Raw genomic sequence first — 23,783 nt, forward strand, 5'->3', positions numbered from 1 at the left:
ATGTTGGAAAAGCTGACGAGTTGCCCTAATTTCTTCTTGTTCAGCTTTTCCCTTTTCCAGTCTGACAAAATCATGGAGGAGCATTTTTTTTTTCTTTTTTTGTAATCCCCTGTGCTTCCTAATTTAGACTAATGTGTCAGAGATCCCAGGCTATTTGAGTAGAGCAAAGCACTGAGTGAAGCTTACAGTTACAGGGGACAGATAAGTCAGGGTGAAGGATGGGGAGGAAAGTTGTCCACCCATGGAAAGAGAACTCTGAGCAAAGGAATGGACCCCCAAAATCAAGATCACAGAAGTTGTCTCAGGCAGGGACATGTGGGCGAGGTCTGAGTTCCTTACTAAGCCCCATGGAAACATGGGTGATGTCAGTATGATTGTGGATTCAGGGGCCTGGCAGAGCAGGAGGGTGACATCACTGCCCAGGGGACCCAGTGAGCTCAGACCCCAGGGAGGCCTCTTCACAGCCCCCAGTGACACCTGGAACAGCAAACATGGCCAAGAGGGCCCTGGGGGCTGAGCTGCTTTTGTTGTGGCTCAATTATCATTCTTTGTCTTTATCCTTCTGCCAGTGTAGAATCATCCCTGGATGCCATGGAGAGAGACAGAAGGAAGGAGTGTTGATGCAATTGATGCACTGTACCTAGGAAATGTTAGGCCTTATAGGGAGACATATTTCTTCCCCTAAGAGAACCATCTGCTGGAACAGATCCCTGTCTCCAAGAAGCTCATGGTATATGTGGAGAGGCAGACTTGCAAACTATTAAAAGCAAAAATAAAAAATAAAAAGTGTATGAGCTTTGAGGTTATGCAGGGCTGCTAACTTCAGTCTGTCACTTGATTATTAACCATCTGACCTTGGGCAAGTTATTTAACCACACTGGGCTTCAGTTTTTTTAATCAATAAAATGAAGACAACAATTCTTGGCTTACAGCAGGATGATTGTGAGGATTAAATGAAAGAAGTCATATTATAGTCCTAGCATCCAGCAGGTGCTTCATAAATGGTAGCTGTGATTATTGCAATGACTCAAAGTCACACAGTGTGACAGGAACAATATAGAGTGATTGCCTGCCTGGGGTGGAAGGGAAGGCTTCTCTTTACAGAAGAAAGCCACACAAGCTGGATCTCAAAGAATGAATTCATCAATTAAGCAACAGAGAGGAAGGGTAAGAGTATTTCAAACATGAAGAGCAGAATAGGCTGGGCGCGGTGGCTCATGCCTGTAATTCCAGCACTTTGGGAGGCCAAGGCAGGTGGATCACTTGAGGTCAGTCGAGACCAGCCCGGCCAACATGGTAAAACCCCATCTCTACTAAAAATACAAAAATTAGCTGGGCGTGGTGGTGCATGCCTGTAGTCCCAGCTACTCAGGAGGCTGAGGCAGGAGAATCACTTGAACAGGAGGCAGAGGTTGCAGTGAGTGGAGATCATGCCACTGCACTCCAGTCTGGGCAACAGAGTTAGAGTCTATCTCAAAAAACAAAACAAAACAAACAAACAAACAAAAAACAAGTAGTTTAACTTACTTCAGTTCAAGCTATGCTAACTAAGTACTTCCTCTGCCATGCCCTTTGTTAAAGTGCTGGGGCCACCAACGTGAATATAATGTTAAGATTGACACTTAGTTTAAGTACTTTGCATCTATTACTTCAATTTAATCCTATGAAGTAGGTGTTAGTATCATCCCCTTATGATGGATTAGGAAACTGAAGTATAGAGATATTAATAATTTACTGAATCACACAACTAAAAACTGGTAGAGTCAGGATTTTAAACTACAAAGTCCGACCCCAGAGTCTGTGCTCCTCACTACTCTGCAATGAGAGAAAGAGCTGTCCTGAGGGTAAGAAAGTGGTAAAATCATGTGATAACTTCTGGGACAGAGGTATACACAGGCGATCATGAGGCCAAAGGGGAGAATGAGATCATATAGGGAAGAATCCCCAGGGGAGAGGCTAACTCTGCAGTTAAGTCTTACAGAATCAGTGTGTTGTTCCAGGTGGAATGAACATCATTAGCAAAACAATGTTAAGAATGAAGGCAAGTAGACTGATTATAATAGATCTGAGTGAGATGCAAGGACCTGGACTAGGAAGGGATGGATGAGATAAAAAGGAGTGAACAGAAAAGCAAAATTAGCAGGACTTGGTTGTCTTTTGGATGTAGGACATGAGGAAAAAAGAGGAATCTAGGATGGCTACCAAGTTTCTGGTGAGAGCACCTGGGTGTCATTAACTGGATGAATTTGAGATGTGAGAGAGCATAAAATCAATTTTGAAACACCTAAGAGATAATTAAGAGTAGAATCCCTTCAAAAACTAGTTGGAGACTTCATTATTCCATTTTCAATAATAGGTAGGACAACTAAGAGCAAGAGAATAGTAGGCTTGAATAACAGCAGAATACATATTCTTCTCAAGTGCACATAGAACACTCTTTATGATAGACCACAGAAATACATTTTAAAAGATTGAAATAATGGCCAGGTGTGGTGGCTCACGCCTGTAATCCCAGCACTCTGGGAGGCCAAGGCGGGCGAATCACCTGAGGTCAGGAATTTGAGACCAGCCTGGCCAACATGGTGAAACCCCCTCTCTACCAAAAACACAAAAATTAGCTGGGTGTGGTGGTGCATGCCTATAATCCCAACTACTCGGGAGGCTGAAGCAGAATTGCTTGAACCCGGGAAGCAGAGGTTGCAGTGAACCAGGATCATGCCACTGCATTCTAGCCTGGGCATCAGAGTGAGACTCCTTCTCAAAATAAAATAAAATAAATAAAATAAAATATTGAAATAACACAAAAGATATGTTCTGCACCACAGTGGAATTAAGTTAGAAATCAGCAGCAGAAGGAAATTTGGGAATTCACAAATATATAGAAATTAAACAACACATTTATAATAACCAGTGGGTTAAAAACAAAATCACAAGGGAAATTAGAAAATTTATCAAGATGAATGGAAATCAAAACACAACATACCAAAACTTATGGGATACAGCTAAAACAGTACCAAGAAGGAAATTTATAGCTATAAATGCGCATATTAAAAAGGAAGAAAGTTCCCAAATTTTCTTCCTTGAGAAATCAGAAAAATAAGAGCAAACTAAATCTAAAGCAAGCAGAAGAGAGGAAATAATAAAGATTAGAGAACAAATAAATGAAACAATAGAAAAACAACAGGGTAAGTCAATAAACCAAAAGCCGGTTCTTTGAAAAGATAAACAGAATGGAAAAACCTTTAGCTAGACTGACCAATACAAACAGAGGGAAGATCCCCCTTCTCCAAAAACTTGTAACTTTAATAAATATGTGCAAGAGTTGGCACTAAAATCCGTAAAATATTTTTGTTTTGCAGCTAAACAAATTGATAAAGATGAAATAAATGGAAAGATATGCCATGCTCATTGATCAGAAAAGTTAATATTCTTAAGATGGCAATACTCCACAAATTGAACTGCAGATTCACAAAGTCCTTATCAAAACTTACTAGGTGGCTGTTTTTGTTGTTATTGTTGTAGAAATTGACAAGCTTATTCTAAAATTCTTTTGGAAATTTAGGGACCTAGAATAGCCAAACAATCTTGAAAAAGAAAAACAAAGTTGGAGGACTCGCCCTTCCTAATTTGAAACTTACTACAAAGTTACAGTAATCAAGAAAAGTGTTGTATTGACATAAAAGTAGAAATATGGATGCCTGAAATATAATTGAGAATCCAGAAATAAAACCTTACATTTGTGATCAATTGATTTTCAACAAGAGTGACAAGATAATTCAATAGGGAAAGAATAGTCTCTTTCAGTGAATGGTATGTGGACAACTGGACATCCACATACAAAACAATGAAGTTGGAGCCCTACCTCATAGCATTTATAAAAATTAGCTTGAAATGGATACAGACCTGAGTTAACACTATAAAACTCTTAGATAAAAACATCAGATAAACATTCATTGGCTTGGGTTAGGCAATGGCTTCTTAGATATGATACCAAATGCATAAACCACAGAAGAAGAAATAGATAAATTGAACTTTGCTGACATTTTATCCTTCAAAGAACACTATAATGAAAGTGAAAAGACAATCTACAGAATGGAAGAAGATATTTGTAAATCACATATTTGATAAGGAATTTATATCCAAAATATATGAAGAACTCTTACAACTCAACAATGATAGTAACATAAAATAAACCAATTGAAATATGGGGAAAGAATCTGAATAAACGTGTCTCCAAAGAAGACATACAAATGAAAAAGATGCTCAACACCATTAGCTATTAGGGAAATGCAGTCAAAACAATAAGATGTCACTTCATACCCACTAGAATAGCTAAAATTGAAAGAACATACAAAACCAGGCCGGGAGCGGTCACTCATGCTTTAATCCCAGCACTTTGGGAGACCAGAGCAGGAGGATCACTTAAGCCCAGGAGTTTGACAGCAGCCTGAGCAACATGGCGAAATCCCATCTCTATAAAAAAGACAAAAATTAGCCAGGCGTGGTGGCTTGCAACTATAGTCCTACCTACTTGGGAGGCCAAGGCTGGAGGGTCCTTGAGCCAAGGACTTCAAGATTACAGTATATTATGATCATGCCACTACATTCCAGCCTAGGTGACAGAGCAAAACCCTACCTCAAAAAAAAAAAAAAAAAAAAAAAAAAATTAAACGTAGAGTTACCATATGACCCAACGATTCTATTCTCTGTGTATCTACACAAGAGAATTGAAAACATCCAGCCTGGGCAACATGGCAAAACCCCATCTCTGCAAAAATTTTAAAAATTAGCTGGGCATGGTGGCATATACCTGTAGTCCCAGCCATTCAGGAGGGAGGCAGAGGTGGGTGAACCACCTGAGGTGGGAGGCTGAGGCTGCAGGGAGCTGTGATCATGCCACTGTCCTCCAGCCTGGGAGACAGAGTGAGATCCTGTCTATAAAAAAAGAGAATTGAAAACATATGCCCATATAAAAACTTGTACATGAATATTCATAGTGGCATTACTGATAATAGTTAAAACATAGAAACAACTCGAATGTCTATGAACTAATGAATGGATAAAGAAAATGTAGTGTAGCTATACAATGGAATATTATTTGCCCACAAAAAGCAATGAAGTAGTGATACATGTTACAATATAGATGAATCCTATGAACATTAGGGTAACTGGAAAAAGTCAGACACACAAGGTCGCATTTTATATTATTCTATTTATATGAAATGTCCAGAATAGGCAAATCTGTAGTGCTAGAACAGTTTAGTAACTGGCTAAGGCTGGGGAGGTTGGGTTGAAATGAGGACTTACTGTTAATGGGTATGGGATTTCTCTTTGGGGTGAAGAAAATGTTCTAAAATTGATTGTGTTGCTTTGAATATACCGAAAACACTGCATCATAGAATCTGTGAGAACAGGAAAATAGCTGTTGTTTTATACTGCTACTGCTAAGTTTGGCATGACTTGTAACGTAGCAATAGTACTGGAATAAGTGAGTTCTCATACAGTGATGTCTTTTTTTTAAATGAAGAGGAGTGAGGCAAACTACTCTGTGTGCATGTGTGTGTAGTGGAGTTCTAGGGCTTGAGCAAATTAGTGGGGTGTTTCCAGCCAAACAGGTAAATATGAGTGTGAATTTACTAGGGGCAGGTACAAGGCATTGGGGAAGGGAGGCACGCAGACCTTTGCAGAGATTGGTACCTCGGGATAGGTAATGGCAGCACCAGTTTGCACATTTGTGCTCTCTTCTCCAGTTGCCTTTGACACTTCAGGCCTATAGGAGTAGAGAAGGATGATTGATTCACAGTTGGCATTTGGAAGGCAGTGCAGTGTGAGGACCAGGGCCAGGCATTGAGGATGATGATGGAAGAACAGAACCATCAACTTTGTCTCAGAAAGGCTGTAAGGGATGTAGTGTTATCAAAGGGAGGCCAAAGCTCATTTAAGGCAGGAGGTAGCAGGATTATTCTGGGAAAAGGTTAAAAGAGGCTGGCTTAAAGTACAAGTCAGTAGTGAGGAGGAATTAAGAACAGTGAGGGAGAGAGATAGTCTGAGGGGTTTACATTTGGAATAGTAGTCAGGGGGTCCTTAGGATTGGAAGCAAAGATGAAATTGTTCTGAGTCTGTCTTCTGAACCAAGCTCTGAATGAAACTTGAAGGGCAAACTTCCAGAGACTGATTTTTGTCCCAGTCATGTTGGCACAAGGCAACTAGTCCAACTAGTCCTGAGCTAGTCCACTAGCTCAGGTGCAGCTACTCACCCCAGGTTTCTTGTCTTTGTGTGGACTGGGATGGAACGATCCAAATTTGCGGCTACTGAATAAATAAATAATATTCAAATAGGTGGTGGTTTGTCTGTCAGAGAGAAGATGGGAAGGAGTCACAGCTGATTTTGTCATGAATTTAGAAATTCACTTAAAATGTTGAGTTTTTACCCAGGCATGGTGGCATGTACCTGTAGTCTCAGCTACTGGAAAGGTGGAAGCAGGAGGATCTCTTGAGCCCAGGAGGTCGAGGCTGCAGTGAAGCATAATTGCCCCACTGCACTGCAGCCTGGGTGACAGAGCCAGACCCTATCTCAAAAAATAAATAAAATGAAATAAAATAAAATAAAATATTGAGTTTGAAGTGGTGGCAGGATTTTAAGCAGCAATGCTTAGAAGGCAGCCAGCGTCTGGGTCTGAAGTTTAAAGGAAAACTTTCGAAGTGAAATGTAAAATTTGTTTTTACCCTCTGGGATTAAATGAGATCACTCAGGGAAAGAGTGAGAAGTGGCTAGAAAAGAAGGCTGAGAAGAGAACCGAGCTTGTATATGGACTAAAAAACATGGTGGAGAAGACTAAGAAACTCAAGTACAACGGGAGCAGAATCAGAAGAGCTAAGTGCTCCAGAAGCTAAGGTAAGATAAACTTTTTTGAAGGAAGTGTGTATCAGATAGCTATTGTCACAATAAAGCTATGTAACCAACCAACCCAAAAGGCAGTCGCATACAACATGAAGTAATTGTTTCTCACTTAAGAGGCGGTGGTCAGCTGGGGTGGCTCTAATTTAGGCTGCAGTTTGTAGGCTGGCTGAGTATCTCTGCTCAAAATGCCTTTCACTCTTCCTGGACGAGGGGGCTATACTAGGCATGGACTTCTCACAGTGTTTGAGACCAGAAAGGCAAGAGAGCAAGACCATCCGTGTAAGTGCATTTCAGGCCTCTCATTAACCCTTATCTGTCCCATTGACCAGAGCAAGTCACATGGCTGAACCCAAAGTCAAGAGTCAGGGGGTGATACTCCACCTGTAGTGGGAAGAACTGCAAAATCACCTGACAAGTGAAGAACTGGGAATAATAATGCAATGAACTACAGACAGGTAGTCAACCAGGCCTGCACTCTTAACATTTTGTGAAGACTTGAGTTAAGGTTATGAAAGGGGACCCACTCCCCTTTTCTTCCTATTTCTCACTTCCATATAACATCTGCGGTCAATAATGTCAAATAATGAGTAGAGATCAGGTAGGATGAAGGCTGGAAAAATGCTTTTGGATTTGGCAGTCAGAAAGTTTAGGATCACCTTGGAAAGTTGTTTGTCTGGAGTGGTTTGAGTTAAGACATTAAGAGCAAGGGAGAGGTAAAGAGGAGGAGTGTAAACTACATTGCCAAGGAGTGAACGGAATGGAGGAATTGGAATAGCTCAGGGAAGCAAGGCTGACGAGATTATCTTTAGTTGTAAAGACTCAAACATGTGTTTACTGGTCAAGATAAAGCAAAGAGGGGAGACTGAAGCTCTAGGAGGGAAAAGAGATTATTATAGGACTGTTACAAAGAGATGGGAAGTTGACTTTGGAGAATGACAGGTTCTCCATTCCTTTTACACAGGACATGGGTGGAATTGGATGAAAAGACGGTGAAGGGGAGGGAAAATGAGGACTTAATGATGGATGGTAGGCCTGTTGATAAAGTGAGAGACAAAGGTATCTCCTAAGAATGAGAAGGATGGGGAGTAGAACTAGGGTTTTAAGTAGAGAGGAAAACCTTATAAATAGATTCTGTGAGCCAGGTGTGGTGGCTGGCGCCTGTAATCCCAGCTACTGGAGATGCTGAGGCTAGAGGATTGCTTGAGGTCAGGAATTCGAGACCAACCTGAGCAACATAGTGAGACCACTCCCCCTCCCCCCCCACCGTGATCTCTACTTAAAATAAATTTTTGTTTAAAGGAAAAAAATAACTTGATGCTGTGAGCAGGATTAGAAGTCAAAGGATGGGTGAGGAACCCTGAGGGCCCAAATGATGTTGAGTAACATAAACGTGTCTGTGCTAGTTGCCATGGTTACAGTCTTATTTCCTGATTACAATAGAAGGGTGTCCTGTGTGTGACAGGCTGGGAAAGGTGTGGCAGGTGGTAAAGGAATTTACAAAGACAGTCATAGGTAAAGAAAGGCAGATTTATTCGAGAAAGTATGAAGATACATTGCAAGGGTGCAATGGGCAGCATAGCAGAGAAGGAGTTGTCTGCAAAGAGGCAGGGGTTGAAGGGAAGTTTTCTAGAGTCATGCTGGAGGGGGGTATGTGCAGAATGAGGTATCGGGAACAGGATGTTGTGCCAGCAGATTGTCTGTGATTAGTCATCTCTCAGAACAATTGTTCTACCTCATCTGGGACCCCTTCCTCATTGTTGCTTACTTATCTTATCAGGACTCCACAAAAGAGGAGAGATTGACAATGTGGGTATGGTGGAAGATCGGTATGTTAAAGGAAGCTAGAAAATTAGGGAAGGTTTAGTCAAGTTGGTGGTTCGTGGGGATACACGAGGGGTAGCAGCTAACTTATTCCAACAAGCTCTGTGCTAGGCCCCTTGCATTAATTATTTATAATTCTTACAATTGCCGTAGGTGTAGGTTATAAGATCCATTCTTTTTGATACAATGTCTTCCTTTGTCACCCAGGCTGGAGTGCAGTGGTGTGATCGTAACTCACGGCAACTTCAAACTCCTGGGCTCAAGTGATCCTCCTGCCTCAGCCTCCAGAGGATCTGGGACTACAGGCATGCACCAACACTCCTGGCTAATCTTTAAAAATTTTCGTAGACATTGGTTCTTTCCATGTTGTCCAGGCACATTGGGTCTTTTTATGTTGTCCAGGCTGGTCTCAAACTCCTGGCCTCAAGCAATCCTCCCACCTCAGCCTCCCAAAGCTCTGGGATCACAGGTGTGAGACACCTCACCCGGCCTTATAAACTCCATTTTATGTTTGAGAAAATTGTAGCTTGAGGAAGCCATATAACTTACCCAAACTCACCTGCTGATTAATGGAAAAGCCAGGAAGCAAACTCAGGTTTCTCTGAATTGAAATTTTGGATGGAAGAAATTCCATCCAAATTTTTCTTAGATAAAAGGGAAAAGATGCTAATAGATAATATAGAAATCAGGGATGATCAGGATTAAAGTGCAGGTCTCATAGAAATTAGGCAGAGGAAGAGGTGACTGGAAAAGAGGCAGAGAGAGGAATTTAATAGTCTTGGGGGAAGAGCAGTGTTTGTGGAATACAGGCAGGTCCTTGAATAACCAAATAACGTCATTTTGTCATAATACTGGAAAATTGAAAGATAGCTCAGAGCTGTCTGAGTTTGTGAGTTAGGCAAAATTTATCAGGCTGAGAGAGACCTGGGTATGGGGCTTTAGTCCTACCCCCACACCCATGCTTGAGGCAATTGTTAAAACACATTTTGTTCCTGACTAGCTGCCTCATCCATTATCTTCATATTCCTGGAGTTTGTGATACAAAGAACAATTTAAAGCCAATCAATAGCTTATATTATTTTAATGTAAATTCTTGGTAAACTTAGAAACTGCCTCTTGTTTTTTCCTTTGAAAACTCACTTGTAGCTGGGGGAGGTAGCTCACACCTGTAATCCCAGCACTTTGGGAGGCTGAGGCGGGAGGATTACCTGAGGTCAGGAGTTCAAGACCAACCTGGCTAACATGGTGAAATCCATGTCTCTACTAAAAATACAAAAATTAGCCTGGCGTGGTGGTGGTAGCCTGTAATCCCAGCTACTTGAGAGGCCAAGGCAGGAGAATCAGTTGAACCTAGGAGGAGTAGGTTGTAGTGAGCCAAGATCACACCACTGCACTCCAGCCTGGGTAACAGAGAGAGACTCCATCTCAAAAACAAAACAAAACAAAACAAAAAACCCCCACCCATTTGTAACTGGCCAGGTGTGGTGGCTCACGCCTGTAATCCCAACACTTTGGGAGACTGAGGAGGACAGATCATCTGAGGTCAGGAGTTCGAGACCAGCCTGGCCAACATGGCGAAACCCCATCTCTACTAAAAATATAAAAATTAGCTGTGCATGGTGGCAGGTGTCTGTAATCCCAGCTACTTGGGAGGCTGAGGCAGGAGAATCACTTGAACCTGGGAGATGCAGGTTGCAGGGAGCCAAGATCATGCCACTGCACTGTATCCTGGGCGACAGAGTGAGACTCCTTCTCACCCTCCTCCCCCGCAAAAAAAAAACAAAAAAACAAAAACCCAAAGAAACCATTTGTAACTGCCACTAATTTTGGAGTGTGTATTATTCAGGGCAATTTGAATCTATGCTCCCAGGTGGCCCTCTTCAACCCTTGTGCTTGAATAAACTCTTTTTAAACTAGATTCTGAACTTTTGGATTTTTTAGGTTGACATTTGATGAGAAAAAAATAGATTCCCAGCCAGGGCCACTGTCTGTGCGAAATTTGCACATTCTCCCTATGTCTGCCTGCATTTTCTCCTGGTACTTTGGTTTTCCTCCCGGTACTTCAGTTTTCCTCCCACATCCCAAAGATGTTCACGTTACGTTCTTGGCATCTCTAAATTGTTTCTGAGTGAGTGTCGGTATGTGTGTGAGTACACCCTGCCATGCAATGGCATTCTGTCCAGGGTTGGTGCCTATCTTGGGTCCTGAGCTGTTAGGCTCTGGCCCCCTGCAACCCTGAATTGGAATAAGCAAGTTGGAAAATGAATGAATACAACTTATTGTACAAGAAGACGTCCTAAAGTATCTGATAATCATTTGCACAACAATAAATGATGCTGTACTAAAGCACTCAGTAATTTTTTTGAGCCTTGGGTAGGAGGTACTCCCTATAATTTTTGCCTTGTAAACATTTATTCCGTGATTTAACCCACCACCACTACAATTGCTGTCACTCACTGGTTCACAAAAAATGGGTAAATCATTATCTTATTTGTTTCTATTAATCTTTTTAAAATGTATGTCTAGCTCTTATTTCAATATTTAATAATAGAAGTGTTTTGGTGTTTATTTAGAAGTTTGGTAATGTTTTTGAGATCAAAAATAGGCCGTAGAAACTTAACTCTTGTCTATATCAGTGAACTGTGGTAAATTGATTTCATTATACACAGTTTTGCTTAAAATTTCAGTTTCCAAGAACCTATTGGTGATTTTAAGTTAGGACTTACTATATTAAGGTAGGAGGTGAAGCCATGAATGGATTGTCTATGTAGCACCAGGAACCTGGCTGGGATACTTGGGATCGATCAGTGAAGTCAGAGTGGTCAGCAGGCACAGTCCCGGTGTTGAAATTCCTTGGGGTCGTGATAAGGAATGGAGTGGAGAGAAAAATTGTGGAAGAAGGAAATTTCCCTGACCCTTTTGTGGGTGGAAACTGAAGTGCACAGGCACTGGCAGGGGTGAACTCCACTCACTTGCTGCTCCACCCATTGTGGGAGGGGGAGTGCAGGTGAATGTGTGCAGGAGCTGGGACGAGCACCTTTGGGCGCCAGCAAGACCCAACTCCGTATTGGTCCTGTGGCAGTGTCTAGGGGAGGGTGCTCGTGACCCCTGAAGCCCCAGAGGAAGTGTTACAGTGCTCTTTTAGCTTTGCCATCCATGGACAGCTTAAGTGTTAGCAGCTCAGTGGAGGGTCAGTGTGATAGACTTTTGCATCTGCACCTGGCATCCAGGAGGAATGAGGTCACACAGAGTTGAAGATGGTAAATGTGAGAGATTTTATTGCTGAGGAAGGTGGCTCTCACTGGGAAGGGGAGCTGTAAATGGGACAGAGTGGGAACGTAATTTTCCCTCAGAGCTACTCCATAAAGCTGTCCCTTTGAAGTCAAGCCCCGTATCTCCAATGTTCAACCATAGTCTCTGATGTTCAGCTGCTTCTCCTCTCTGCCAGTTGAGCCTGGGGTTTTTATGGGCACAGGATGGGGAGTGGGGTGGGCCGTGGGTGGTTTTGGAAAAGGCAATATTCAAGCAGGAAAACAGGGATATATGTTCTCACTTTGGGCTGTGGTTCCGGCTTGAGGGTGGGGCTCTTGCTGGGGACCTGCCCTCTTCTGCCCAGAATTTCCCTGCCTCCTGTCCCTAAAACTGTGAGCCAAGAGGTAACATTTCTGAGGAATATGGATGTTAGTAGATAATTGTGGCACAACCAGATGCCCTAGACTTCAAAGGAGAGTTGGGGAATCAGGGTATTGAAACAACAGCCTAGATGTGGCAGTGGAGAGCAGTGAGAATGCTGATGCTGCCTACCTACTCATGCAGAAGAGAAAACCAGTTCATTCTAGGTAAGCGGAGTGATGTGATTTTGTGAAGAGGTCTCCAAGGTGATTTGGAAGCGGTCTCAGAAATGATACAATCCATTATATCAATGTAGAAGCAGAGGTAGAGTGGCAGAATGATCACACAATAAACTTGTGGCTGTGAAGGGCCTGGGTGGGGCAGCATGGGCTACTGGTTAGGAAATAGGCCTTTGAATCAGATGGACCTGGTTCGAATACCAGCTTCATTACTGGATGTGAGATGTGGGGTGTTGCCTAATATTTCAGCTTTCTTATCTGTAAAAGGGGACACTTGATGTTTACTGCAAAGGATTGTTGTAAGGATTTAACAAGGTTGATATATGTGAAGTACTTATTTTGTATATTGTGCTTGGCGCACAGAAAGTGCTCAATGCATTTTTTTCTTTGCTTGTTTTTGAGATGGAGTCTCACTCTGTCACCTAGGTGGGAGTGCAGTGGCATGATCTTGGCTCACTGTAACCTACGTCTCCCAGGTTCAAATGATTCTCCTGCCTCGGCCTCCTGAGTAGCTGGGATTACAGGCACCTGCCACCATGCTGGGCTAATTTTTACATTTTTAGTAGAGACAGTGTTTTACCATGTTGGCCAGACTGGTCTCAAACTCTTGACCTCAGGTGATCCACCTACCTCGGCCTCCCAAAGTGCTGGGATTACAGGCATGAGCTACTGCGCCCAGCCTGCTCAATACATTTTAACCAGTAATGCTGGAACTGAATCAACGGGACTCACATTCTTTCTATTTGGAGGACATAAACATTAGACAGGTCATCTTGTCTTCTTCACTGGAGGTTTCCAATACTGCTTACTCCAGACCTGTTCCCTGTTGCTAAGATGTGTGGCCTCCGGCCTCTGTGGAGGCTCACAAAAACTGCTGACAGTAGCAGAAGCTAGTTTAACCACTACTGAATATATCTCGTCTATGCAGCAGCCTGGATCCTGTTATCGGTGAAAAACTTGCTGAGTGAGATGCTAAAATGGGTGTCTGAAGGGACCCTCGGTCATGTATTTCAAGAGATCTTTAGAAATATCAAAGGCTCCACACTCTCCCTACCCCTCCTATGTCTGTTTGGAATTGTTTAAACATGAGTAATGAAACAAAACGAGGACAGGCAGAGATTATCTAGAGACAGACAGATTTATCAACTTGCTCTCTTCCTGGCAATTTAGCACTTGTAACCCATTCCCCTTACTAGTGGTTTATTTATTTTTAAAATGTGTTCTTAGGTAATGACTGCCATTTTTACTAAAAAAGTAATGCATGCACAAGGAAAATAATTCCAAGAGTGCAAATGATAGATAATTAAAAATTACCTTCTTCCCACTTCAGACTCCTTCTTTCCAATTTTTTTTCCTGGATGCCATTACTGTTAACAGTTTTTGGGCACCGTTTCAGAAATATTCTACCTATGTAATATTATATATATATGTGTGTGTGTATATATATATCAAAGCATATATATGAGTATTTATTCTTTTAAAAAACAAATGAGGACAGAGTCTATATACTGTTTCATGCCTTGCTTTTTTCTGCTTAACAACTACAACTTGGAGACAGTTTCATGTATGACCATAGAGTCTTTTGTCTTTCTTTTTAATGACTGCATACTAGTCTGTAGTATGGTTGTAGCACAAGTTATTTAGCCTAAACTTCCAGTTTTTTTGTCTCATGACTTTTTTTGTCAGTGGAAACCCTCTTCTACTAGTCACTCTGGTACTAAACCTTGGAGTAATATCTAACCTTTTTGGTATCTAGTAAATCCTGTCAATTCTCCCTTTTTGATGTTTTTCCTATTTGCTCATTCTTTTTCATTCTCATTGCTGCTTCCCTGGTTTAGGCCTTATCATCTCCTATGGCGTTTCCTTATCTCCAAATTCTCTATCTCTGCACATCTTGCACACTTGCCCTTCACCAAATTTCCTAACGCCCACATTTTGATGTGTCACTCCTCTTAAAAACCTCTGTGTCTTCCCATTCGTTGTGTTATGTAACAACTCAAGCAATGATCAATAAATCTGATTTTTAAATTGTAACTGAGGAGTTCATGAAATGCAGATGCCTGGATCAGAATCTCCAGATGTATGACCGTTAGTCTGTATTAAAAAAAAAAAAAAAGTTTCCAGGTGCTTCTGTTGCAGTTGGTTGTTGGATCAGTGGAACCATTAGAACAAAGTCCACATTTCTCAGCCCAGTATTTAAGGCTCCTCGCAATTTCTCTCCAACATGCCTTTCCAGACCCATCCCTTACTACTACTTCTTTACACATCAGTGCAAATGAAATTCTTTTCGGCCGTCTGGATTCTCCTCACAACTTCCGGTTATGCCTTTTAACCTCCGAAACTCAGTCTCTTTATGAAACTTTGGCAACCAGAAGAGATCTCTGAACTCCATTCTCTGTACTGGCTCACAGTTCACGGTTTTGAATTCTCCAGCTCCCCGTGTCTCCCCCACTAGATTGTAAGGCTTCTGTCAGACATTAAGTTACTTTATTATTCGCACCTACAGAGTCTTTGCACTTTGTGACAAAGGTGGTAAACAAGAATTTGTAGGCTTAGTGCCACTGCCTGACTTGATCATCACTGTTTACGCAGTGTTGTTAACTGTTTTTAGCTTACAGTGGGCTTTCAACAAGTATTTGCGGATCCAATGTATGAATGCAATGTATGAATGCACGGAATCCAACCTAGCATTTCCCAGAGAACTACAAATCCCAGCGGACATTACGCAGAACGCCGACGGACGCGGTGACGCAAGGGGGCGTGCCGAGCCTGAGGGAGGGGTCGGCCTGCGGGTAGCCAGAGGCTGGGGCGGCTGTGGAGCCTGGGGTGGAAGAGGGAGTGTGGGGCAGCGAAAAGGTGAGCCGAGCTGACGGAGGGGACGCGCTGCGCGGCTCCCCCAGTCTATGGAGCGGGGTAAGATGGCGGAGGCGGAGAGCCTGGAGACAGCGGCAGAGCACGAGCGGATCCTGCGAGAGATCGAGAGCACTGACACGGCCTGCATCGGGCCCACGCTCAGGTACCCCGGGTGCCGGGGCCACCGAAGGGCGGGAACGGGCGGGACGGGGCAGGCTCCTCTGGGTCCGGGCTCCGGCCGGCTGTCTCCATGGCCGGCGCTGGCCTCTCCCTTGGGAGAGACCCTGCGTTCCGGGCGAGGCGGTCTCCCTTCGCAGCCCCGACGCGGGGTCCCTTCGCGGCGCCCCATAGCCCAGTGACTCAGGAGGCTCCCGCTGTCTCCCTCGGGGCTGGAGCAGCCTTCGTTCTCCCTCCGAGGCTAGTCTGGCGCTGGGGAACGAGCGGGCGCCCGACAGATGGTGGTGGCTCCCGTCAGATCTTCTCCCTGGGGACATCACCCTTCTCCCTCCGACTCCAACTCCGTCCTGCCCTAGACAGGAGTCCTGCTCTTCAGATAACACAGAATTTCACTCCATGATCTGGTGCTCGAAATCAAAGTCTTGCCTCAGAATCACAGCCACTTCTCAGAAACGAGTCCTTGGAAATCCTAGGCCTGGATGGAAGTTCCCCCAACCCGCGCCCCTCTCCTGGGAGCCGCTGCTCCTTTATCCCTGCTTCCTTATTACGAGGACGACCCTCGCCCACGGTGCAGCCTCCTCATCGCTGGGGAAAATTGACCCTGCTGCCGCCTCCAAGTTACCATTTCTTTTTTTTTTTGCACGCACATCTCCATTTTATTTGGAGATGTCAAAAGAAATCCCGACTTACCTCAACTTATTTAACAAATTTAGGTAGCACTTGTTACATAAAGTGCAAGACGTTGTAAACAGTGATTTTACAAATGCAACTTATTTAAGCCACAAAACAACCGTATTAGGTAGGTTCTATTACTCTCCTTTTACAGATGGGGCGCAGAGAGGTTAAGTGACTTGGCCAAGGTCACAGAGAAAATAAAGTAGGGGACTCAGATTGCTATTCGGGTAGCCTGGATCCAGACACTTAACCACTGTTCTGCCTCAGCTGGAGATTACCGGCTACCCGTACTTCCTGTTGATAATTACTCACTAAGCCTAGTTTTGAACTACTTTCCCCCTTCCCCTCATGTTACTGGTGTCCTAGAACGAACTCAGCCTTATCCCTTACTGTTATGCATTCTGATCTTCAGGCAGCCAATACATAGATAACTATCTTACCCTCCTTGCACAGTCTTGGGTCACTGCCCCTCCCATCAGAAAAGTTATTACTCATTGCTTGCGTTCTCCTGGCGTGAGTTGACTCAGGAAAGACTAATTGAAGGAGGGCAGGTTGGAAACTACTCCTCCTCTCCACCTGCACAGCTTCCTTCTCCAGGACACATTGTTAGCACATTTCTGCCAGTACCACCCCTGGTCATAACTATGGTAGTTTGCCTTTTGTCTCTTTATTTATTAAAAGTAATAGCAAAAACCGCAATTACTTTTGTACCAACCTAATATTCATTTATTGAGACAGGGTCTCCTTTTGTCTCCTAGGCTGCAGCGCAGTGAGGTGATTGTAGCTCACTGCAGCCTTGACTTCCAGAGTTCAGCTCCTCCCACCTAAGCCTCCTGAGTAGCTGGTCCTACAGCTGTGCACCACCACCACACCTGGCTACGTTTTAAACTTTTTGTGGAGATGGGATTTTGCCATGTTGCCTCGGCTGGTCTCAAACTCTTGGGGTCAAATGATCCTCCCACCCCAGCCTCCCAAAGTGTTGGGATTACAGGCATGAGCCACCGTGCCTGGCCCCTTTGTCCTTTAAAGTGACTTTTAGCTCCCTTTTTTGGACCAGTTCTTCCACACAGTTGCCTGTCTCTCCACCAACCCCCATTGCCTTATGATCAGGACCATTGTGCTTCTCTCAATTCTCATTTTCTTTAGCTCTTAAGGGTCAATGATCCTATACTTTCCTACATTTTCCTGTATACTTAAAATCATCTCTAGATTACTTAAAATACCTAATATAATGGTAAATACCATGTAAATATATGTTATACTGTATTGTTTAGGTAATAATGACAAGACAAATGTCTGTAGCATGTTTAGTACAGATGCAACCATCCTTTTTTTTTTTGAGACAGGGTCTCACTCTGTTGCTCAGGCTGGAGTGCAGTGGCACAATCACTGCAGTCACTGCTCACTGCAGCCTTGACCGCCTGGTGATTCTCCCCTCAGCCTCCTGAGTAGCTGGGACTACAGGCGTGTGCCACCATACCTGGCTAATTTTTAATATTTTATACAGAGGTGGGGTTTCACCGTGTTGCCCAGATTGGTCTTAAATTCCTGGGTTCAAGCAATCCACCTGCTTTAGCCTCCCAAAGTGTTGGGATTACAGGTGTGAGCCACTGCACCCGGCCACTGTCCCTTTATTTTTTCTCTTAAAACTTTGATTGAAGAGGTTGGTTGAACCTGCAGATACCGAGGGTCAACTGTATATACATTACGATTTAAATATAAGTTACCCAGTCTCCCTAAAACTTGTTTCATTGATATTATTGAGTTTTTTCCACTGAAAAGTGGGGTTTTGTGTAGGTAGATGGATTAAGAGATCTTTTGCCCTAAGGGGACACTGTAAAAAAAAAAGTTTGAGACTCAATACCAGTTTTACTTGCTTTTCTTGACTTCCTATATGATTATTACGGGCTTATCATTTTTGGTCTTAACTTTTTTTTTTTTTTTTTTTTTTTTTAGCAGATTACACTAAATCTTACTATCAGACCCAGGGTTTATTCACTTGAATATCCTATAATACAAGGAGGACCCATGGGCTTTGTCTTTAGTCTAGCTGTCCCTACCCATATTCATAGGGGATGATCTCACCTTTTTTCCTTATCCCGTTCAGAGGCAGCAGCATGCACAGACTTGATGTTTCAGATCCCATGCCTTACTTGGGATGTGCCTCTATTGTCATTATCTCCTGTTTTTCATCACTATCATTAAACAGGTTTGATTAAGGCAGTAGCTTTCTTGCCTTAACTACTCTCAATTGTAAATCTCGAACTTTTCCTCTTCATAGTATGTCTTTCCTCTTTCTTCATCTTTTGAGGTAAAGGCACCAGATTCTTAACTGTTCCTGAGATAGGCTTTTCTAGCTGAAGAGAAACTAACGAACAGAGAAAGTAAATTGAGAGCAGATATTAGATTAGTATATCCATTCCTAAAATACCTGCTCTTCAAAAAAATCCACTTGGCTATATTGCCTAACCAGACTCTTTCCTTTCCCAGCTATTATTTGTGTATCATTACTTGCTTGCTTTCTTTGCTGTGATACTGGATTGTTTTTCCAGTCTTATCTCTTTTTGTTTGAGGAGTCACAGTGACTTGACTTTTTCATTATATTACTATTATTATTTTAGTTTTGAGCTGTACATGTAATATTGGTAGATTCCCATGTATCATAAGGATATACCACCTCTTCTTTTTCGTTGTAATTCTGAAAGGCCCAAGCATACCCGCATATAAAGAGGTTGTTGCTTAGCAAACTCTTTTGGGAAACTAGCTATCTCTCTCTTTGTCTTTACCTTAAAAATTATTTTGTTATCTGTGAGTCCTAATTTTGGAAAGAGGCCTATAAGATGTTAAAGCCTGTCTGTCCTGTTTTTAAAATAATGTTGATTCCTGTTTTGTGTTATAAATACTAAAATTTTGATGACAAATCATTTATGAACAATAGCTCCCTGTTTTCATTTTTCAAATCCCATCCCTATATCTCACTTTTCCTTTATATCACTTACTCAGTAGAAGTCATTTCTTCATTTTGTACTCTGGGTAATAGCAATTAACATTCAGTCTAATTGTTGTTTAAGATTTTTTGTTTTCAAATTTAAAATTTAATAGTGAAATACACTGCCATTAAGAAAACAACTATATTGAGATATAATTCATGTATCATACAATTTACCCATTTAAAGCATATAATTAAATGGTTTTGGGTATGTATATTTGCAGAGTTGTGCAGCAATCACCACAACCTAATTTTAGAAAATTTTTGTTACCTCAAAAAGAAACCCTGTACCCATTAGCGGTCTCCTCATTCTGTTCCCTCTCTCTCCCTAGGCAATCACTACTTTTCTTTATGGGTTTGGCTGTTCTGGACATCTGGACATTTTGTATAAATGGAATCAAACAATATGTGTTTCTTGGTAACTTAATGTCTTCAGGGTTCCTCTATGTGGTAGCATGTATCAGTACTTAATTTTTTTTATCAATGAATCATATTCCATTGTGTGGATGTACTACATTTTATTTTTCATCAGTTGATGGACATTTGGGTTGTTTGCATTTTGGGGCTGTGGAACAGTGCTGCCATGGCTATTTGTATACTAGTTTTTGTATAGATATATGTTTTCATTTTTGTTGAGTATGTACCTAGGAGTGGAATTTCTAGGCTGTAAGGTAACTCTATGTTTAACATTATGAGAAACTGCTAGACTGTTTTTCCAAAGTGTGTGCACCATTTTACATTCCTATAGCAATGTATCAGGGTTCCAGTTTTTTCACATCCTTGTCAACACTTGTTATCTTTTTTGCTTTGCCATACTGGTGGGCGTGAAGTTGCATTTCATTGTAGTTTTGATTTGCATTCCCGTAATAGCTGTTTTTTTCATGTGCTTATTGGTCATTGTTTATCGTTTTTGGATTCTTTGCCCATTTTTAAATTGGGTTATTTGCTTTTTTTTTTTTTTTTTTTAGGTTGAGTTGTAGGAGTTATTTATTCATTCTGAATATGTCCTGTTATCAGATATATGATTTGTGATATTATATCCTATTCTGTGATTTGTCTTTTCCATTTTTTGATATCTTTCATGTTCTTAGCTTTTGCTGCACAAAAGTTTTTAATTTGAATTAAGTCCAATTATCATTTTTTTTTCTTATTTTGTTTCAGCTTTTGATGTTGTATTTAGGAAACTTTTGTGTAACGCGTGATCATGAAGATTTGCTCCTATATTTTTTCTTTTTTGAGACGGAGTTTCGCTCTTGTTGCCCAGGCTGGAGTGGAATGGCGCGATCTGGGCTCACCGCAACCTGCGCCTCCCAGGTTCAAGCAATTCTCCTGCCTCAACCTCCCGAGTAGCTGGGATTACAGACATGCACCACCACACCCAGCTAATTTTGCATTTTTAGTAGAGACGGGGTTTCTTCATGTTGAGGCTGGTCTCGAACTCCTGACCTCGGGTGGTCTGCCACCTCGGCGTCCCAAAGTACTGGGATTACAGGCGTGAGCCACTGCGCCCAGCTGATTTGCTCCTATATTTTTTCTAAGTGTTATATAATTTTATCTTTTACATTTAGATCTGTGATTCATTTTGAGTTAATTTTTGTTTACGATGTAAGGGAGAGTGTCCAGTTTCATTCTTTGGCATGTGGATATCCAGTTGTTCCAACACCATTTGTTGACTGCTATCATTTTTAAAAAAAAAACCCAGATTGCTGGTTGATTTATTTTGATCTCCTTATCATGATTTATGTTCCTTATTTCTGGCAGAAATGTAACATTGAAAACCCTGTTATTGAGTTTATGTGATTTTGCTAGCTAGCCTAACTTCCTTCATTTAGTATTCTCACCCAGGGAAGTTTGCTCTAGTTTTCAGCTAAAGTTTTTCTCTTTTTAGCTCAATTTCTGTATCATAATGATTGATTGCTATATTTGTTCTTGGTAAAGAACTTTACTTTATGGACTGATTCTTGTCTTATGGAATTATTTTGTGTCATACTACCTGGTCTTATGTAACATAAAGTATGTTAATGATACAGTCTTACCTTTTTCACTGTTAAAACAGTATGTCAATATATGGAATTTAGAAACTAGATTAAAAATTACTTACAATCCTGTAACACAACTGCTGTTGTTTTGGTGCTTTTCCTTCTAGAACTTTGCCTTATATATTTTATTGTTACAAAGCTGTACTTATGGGTGTAGAAATAATTTTCTGTCTTGCTTTTTTAAGTTGTTTGTTTATAAAGCTAGCTCTTACAAGAAACAAATTGAGGGGGATATTTTCAAAAGGCTGTTTTATTTAAGGTCATTTGATAATTAAATATGGGGATCTGACATCCCCACTTACTACTTCTGTGCCTTTGGCCACATGACTCTTATTTTTCCATCCAGCACCCCCTCCCATTAATTCATTTGTACAGAGATCAGTTAATCATAATCCTTGGTTCATGACATTTGCTCATTATAGGTCCATGGCTCTCTTTAATAAATTAAATAAATTTATTTTTATAAACAACTTACCACCTAACTGGGCAAATTTTTCTCATCTAAAAAATGATGAGAAAAATGAAGATAAACCATCCTTCATGGTACGATACAAGGTACCAAGCTAGGACTACTGCCTAGCAGGTATCATGAAGGATGTTTTCTCTCTCTCTCTCTCTCTCTTTTTTCTTTTCATACTCTTCCTCCAATGTAGATGGGGTGCTGTGGTACCTGCTAGGCATTGGTCACTCAAGTGTGAGTCATTTTCCACCTTTACCCTTGGGTTTGCTATGTGGACTTAAGTATTTCTATATTTTGAGTTTTGTTAGTTTAGTGGTTAGCCTATTTTTTTTTGTTTCCTTTTCCTGCTCCCACGTATCTAAGGGATATAATACTTATCAATAATCAATCCTGGGAGGGGTTATTTTGGGATGGAGCAGAGAATGGAGGAGGAGATAGGAAATAAATATATAAAAGCCCTTCAGGTGATTGTGATATACTCCATCCTTGACAATCACTGAGGGGAAGAACATTCCCATTGCTCATGCTTATTTTTTAATAGTAGCGCCCTTTTAAAAATAACATTTTTATATTTAGTTATAAATAAATATAAAATTTTATATTTTAGTTAGTAATAGAATGACTTAAGAAGAAACAGACAACAACAAATAACTCTATTACCTTTTCACCACTTTTATATTTTTAATTTCCTTTTAACTTTTTTCATATATATTTTATTATATTAAGTATTAGATGATTATTATGTGTCTTGCTGTTTCAGTTAACATGTTATATACAGATTTATACATTATAATGATGTCACTTTAATGGCTTTATTAATGAATTGATTCATTAATATATTCATTCAATATTGAGCAATGTCTATGTGCCAGATACTCTTCCAGACTCTGGGGTTCAGCAGGCAGCAATATAGACAAGTCCCTATCCTTATAGAGCTTATAGAGTCTGGAGTGGGTACTTACAGAACAAATGAATAAATATATAATGTAATGCTATTCAGCAATTAATGTTACATAATGACTGGGTTATTGCTTTCAATTGGGGGTTAGGAAAGGTAGCTTTGGCAAAGGTTTGAATAGAGTGAAGCAACGAGCCATATGGCTCTCTGTGAGGGAAATACCTTCCATACAAAGGGGACAGTAAATGCCAAGGTCCTCAGGAAAAGGATAATGGTGGGAAGTGGTGGTAGGAAAGTAGTCAGGGTCCAGATCATGTAGACTAAGGAAGAGACTTTGATTTTATTCTAAGTGTTATGGGAAGGTACAGGAGAGTTTTTATTCTGAGCATTATGGGAAAGTACAGGAGAGTTTTGAGCAGGAAAGTGACATGTGGTCACTTAGATTAAACAAGGAATGTGGCCAGATACAGTGGCTCATGCCTGCAATCTCTGTACTTTGGGAGGCCAAGGAGGGCAGATCACTTGAGGCCAGGAGTTCAAGATTAGCCTGGCCAACATGGTGAAACCCTGTCTCTACTAAAAATACAAAAATGGCCGGGTGCGGTGGTTCACTTCTGTAATTCCAGCACTTTGGGAGGCCGAAGCGGGCGGATCACGAGATCAGGAGATGGAGACTATCCTGGCTAACATGGTGAAACCCCGTCTCTACTAAAAATACAAAAAAAAAAAAAAAAAAAAAAATTAACCAGGCCTGGTGGCGGGCGCCTGTAGTCCCAGCTACTCTGGAGGCTGAGGCAGAAGCATGATGTGAACCCAGGAGGCGGAGCTTGCAGTGAGCCGAGATCGCGCCACTACACTCCAGCCTGGGCTACAGTGTGAGACTCCATCTCAAAAGAAAAACAAAACAAAAATTAGCCTGGTGAGGTGGCGGGCGCCTGTAATCCCAGCTACTCAGGCTGAGGTAGGAGAATCGCTGGAACCCAGGAGGTAGAGGTTGCAATGAGTGGAGATTGCACCACTGCACTCCAGCCTGGGCGACAGAGTGAGACTCTGTCTCAAAAACAATGACAACAACAACAAACAAACAAGGAATGTTCTGGCTGCTGTGTGGAGATAGAG

General features: G+C 41.6%; 1 protein-coding gene and 1 long non-coding RNA gene across 24 annotated transcripts in view; one reads left to right on the forward strand and one right to left on the reverse strand.

Moving 5' to 3' along the window:
- The first annotated feature begins 15,353 nt into the window (after positions 1-15,353).
- The window catches only part of EXOC6B (exocyst complex component 6B), a 678,312-nt gene continuing 669,882 nt past the window's right edge, over positions 15,354-23,783 (forward strand). For all 23 annotated transcript variants that reach the window (XR_013402682.1, XR_013402683.1, XM_077959258.1 and 20 more), the window contains exon 1: positions 15,354-15,589. Coding sequence is in view for 19 of the 23 variants with exons in the window: in XM_077959247.1 (XP_077815373.1) it covers positions 15,477-15,589 (113 nt within the window). In the remaining 4 variants the exon portion in view is untranslated. The remainder of the gene's footprint in view (positions 15,590-23,783) is intronic.
- Positions 15,899-23,783, reverse strand: part of LOC144333741 (uncharacterized) — a 71,301-nt gene continuing 63,416 nt past the window's right edge. Inside the window, exon 2 of the long non-coding RNA XR_013402707.1 lies at positions 15,899-17,092. This is a non-coding gene — a long non-coding RNA (uncharacterized LOC144333741). The remainder of the gene's footprint in view (positions 17,093-23,783) is intronic.

This window comes from Macaca mulatta, chromosome 13 (genome assembly GCF_049350105.2).
Source record: "Macaca mulatta isolate MMU2019108-1 chromosome 13, T2T-MMU8v2.0, whole genome shotgun sequence".
NCBI lineage: Eukaryota > Metazoa > Chordata > Mammalia > Primates > Cercopithecidae > Macaca > Macaca mulatta.